General features: G+C 56.4%; 1 protein-coding gene across 1 annotated transcript in view; it reads right to left on the bottom strand.

Annotated features, from left to right (window-relative positions):
* Positions 1–2,974, bottom strand: part of Dll3 (delta like canonical Notch ligand 3) — an 8,046-nt gene that overhangs the window by 1,615 nt on the left and 3,457 nt on the right. The window contains exons 5-7 of the mRNA XM_033765989.1: positions 2,062–2,279; positions 1,224–1,446; positions 6–47 (exon numbers count right to left, since the gene is read on the bottom strand). Of these exons, the coding sequence (XP_033621880.1) occupies positions 6–47; positions 1,224–1,446; positions 2,062–2,279 (483 nt within the window). The remainder of the gene's footprint in view (positions 1–5; positions 48–1,223; positions 1,447–2,061; positions 2,280–2,974) is intronic.

Genomic DNA, 2,974 nt, shown 5'->3' with positions numbered 1-2,974 from the left:
TCTGCAGCGGCAGCGCAGCGCGTGGCCCAGGTCCAGGCAAAGCCCGCCTGTGGGGATGGGGGCGTTAGAGGCGCCCCTCCGCCCGTTTGGAGCCCTGGGGTCCCCGCCCGAGGTCCCCACTCTCCAACTCAAGAGTTTTCCTGGGTCCTTGCACTTGTGAGGCAGGCACTGGAACCACTGAGCTCAATCCCCGGCCCTACCTGATGAAATCTTTAAGTCATTCTGCGTCACCTCTCTGGCTCTTTCTCTTGCCTTCAATCATACTAACAGTTAACAGCTTCCAGAACTACGTCTTTGAACTACTTGGCTTTTGCCCTAGACTGCACCCCTCCTTTCCTTCGTCTTTTCAACACCTTCTGTCTTGACTAGTTCACCCTTCAAGTCTACATAGATGCCCTTTCCTCCAAGAAGTCTACTTGACTTTTCTTCCATCCCATCCCCGACTGCGCCGGCCATGCCCATTTGCCCTGTGGCTCCCCCCTCACAGCCCTGCCCGTTTTGGGCTCTAAGGATGGGCAGGCGATGAGCCGTGGGGCAAAGGTAGCTGCTGGCACCCCGAGGAGGGCAGGGTCTGCAGATGACCTGGTCACTGCTATGTCCCCAGTACCAGTCAGCCCAGAGAGAGCACTCTGTGAGTGGGGAATCATTACATCCACTTGCACGACTGGGCCAAGCCTTTAGCGTTTAAGATCTCATTTAATCTTTCAACTCCTATGCAAGATCAGCCCTTCCTCTGCTCAGAACCTCCCTATGTCTCCATTTCTCTTTGGGTGAAAACAAGAGTCCTGCAGCAGGACCAGGGATTTAGCTCAGTGGTGCCACCACCTGCATCACAAGCACAAGGACCTGAGTTCAATCCCCAGTACCAAAAAAAGTCCCGCAGGATCTGCCCTGCCACATGCCTGACCTCATCTCTCCGTCTCTCCCCCGCCCTCTGCTCCAGCCACACTGGCCTCCCTGCTGACCCAGAGCACACCAGGCACATTCCCACCATCTCTGCCGCAAGAGGGCAGGGATTTTTCTGTCTCATTCCTTGCAGCGCCTAGGTTAAGACCTGTCACACGGTAAATGCTCAGTAAATACTTACAAGGTAGGGAGCATCCTCTATCCACTTTACAGAACAAATGGGCTAGGCAGAGAAAGGAGGGGTGGAAAGCCAGGACTCCCACATGCAAAAAAGCCTCCCACCCGCACCCCTCACTGCTCTGGCCTCCCGGCCTCACCATTCTGACAGGGCTGCAGGCTGCACCGGTCTACCCTCTTCTCACAGTTGGAGCCTTGGAAGCCGGGTGGGCAGTGGCAGATGTAGGCAGAGTCCGGATCGGCGCCCCCAACACACAAGCCGCCATTGAAGCAAGGTCCGTCGGCACAGGTCACACCGCTCACCTCACACCGTAACCCATAGAAGCCCTGGGGACAGGCGCACTCAAAGGAGCTGGGCGTCTCCTGGGCAGGGGCAAGAGGGTTTGGGACAGGCATTTCCTTGGAGCAAAAGCCCATCCTCCCCCCAAGCCAGGTTTTAACCCCAAATCCCAGTGTGCAGGGGCTTTGTCTGGACTCCTCCTGGGCCGCCCCTTGCCCCACTCCAAGATCCTCCTCTGCACAGTAACTGACCTGCAGAGAGGAGGTTCAGGAGTAGAAAGGCCGCCCCCACGGCTGGCCTGTACCAACCTAATGCCACCTGCTTGCCTGCCTTCCTGGAGCTGGCCATGTAGACAAATTCTACTTGGCAGGCCTGGATCTAGGCTGCACAAACCCCAGTGGCCGGGCCCACCCCAGGAAGCCTCTGATGTCTCCACCACATCCCCTCCCCAGCCCTCCCTTGGGAAGCAGCAAAAGGCTCCTCGTTCCCCCTCTAGCACCTTCCAGTGCCGCCCACCCAGTCTTTGCTCCTGAGTCTCATCTCCATCACCGAATCCTACTTCAAGTCCCCACATGCAGGCTGGCCACCTTTGAGAAGTCTTCCTTGATAGCTAATCCCAGACGCACCCCGCAAGGCAGTGTCTCAGGGATCCCCAGGGAACTGGGAGCTCAGGACAAAGCAGGAGAGGGGATACTGACACTGCAGCTGCCCCCGTTGGCACACGGGTTCCCGTCACAAGGTCCAGGCCCAGGTGCGAGGCATCCATCGGTAACAGAGGGTGGGCCCCGGGGTCCAAGGCAGCTGCTGGTTGAGACAGGAACAGTGCAGAGGGGCCCAGTCCAGCCCTCCAGGCACTGGCACTCATCGGGCTGCTCACAGAAGCCGTGCTCGGGGCTGCAGCCTGCTAAGCATATGGCTGCAGGGAAGGGAGAGGTGGGGGAGAGAGACGAGGGAGAAGGCCAGGGTCAGGAGACTGTGAGCAGAAAGGTTCTGAGTGCTCACCACATGCCACCAAAACTTGTCCTTGTGAGATAACCTTTTGGGCTCAAAGGTATTGCAGAAGCCCGAGTTTACAGACCTGGAAACTGAAGCCCAGAGGAGCAAGGTAAAACACACTGCTAGGAAGAAAAGGAGTGAAGATCTGAACCCAGGCCTGTTCATCTTGAGTCTGTTTGTGGAAGGAGGATGGGGTGAGGGTTCCCAAATCCGAGTCTGGAGAGAATTTGGGGAGGGACCCCAGGCCTTGCAGGGAAGGTGGAAGGGTCTTGGGTTGGCAGAGATTTAGGAACATATGACTCGGCTGGGGGGAGAATATGACTTAACTAGGAGGACATGCCAAGTCCCGGGGGGCTGGGTAGTACTCTGAAACTTAGGAAGGGTCTGAGGTAGTGGTGGTGAACCTTCTGCACATGTGCCACAGTGGGCTGTATGTTATCTTTGAAAGCTCTAAAAGGTCTGGTCTGAGGAACCCTAGGTGGGGTGAGGGATCCAAGCTTTAAAAAGCAATGAAAGGGGCCAGGGGTTTAGCTCAGTGGTTCTGCCCCCTTCCTCACAAGTGCAAAGTCCCAAATTCAATCCCCAGTACAAAAAAAAAAAAAAAAAAAAAAAAAA

Source organism: Fukomys damarensis, unplaced genomic scaffold, assembly GCF_012274545.1.
Source record: "Fukomys damarensis isolate Sample0158 unplaced genomic scaffold, DMR_v1.0_HiC HiC_scaffold_19, whole genome shotgun sequence".
NCBI classification, from domain to species: Eukaryota; Metazoa; Chordata; class Mammalia; order Rodentia; family Bathyergidae; genus Fukomys; species Fukomys damarensis.
The sequence above is the reverse complement of the archived record's forward strand: the minus strand, read 5'-3'. Positions and strand labels throughout refer to the sequence as shown.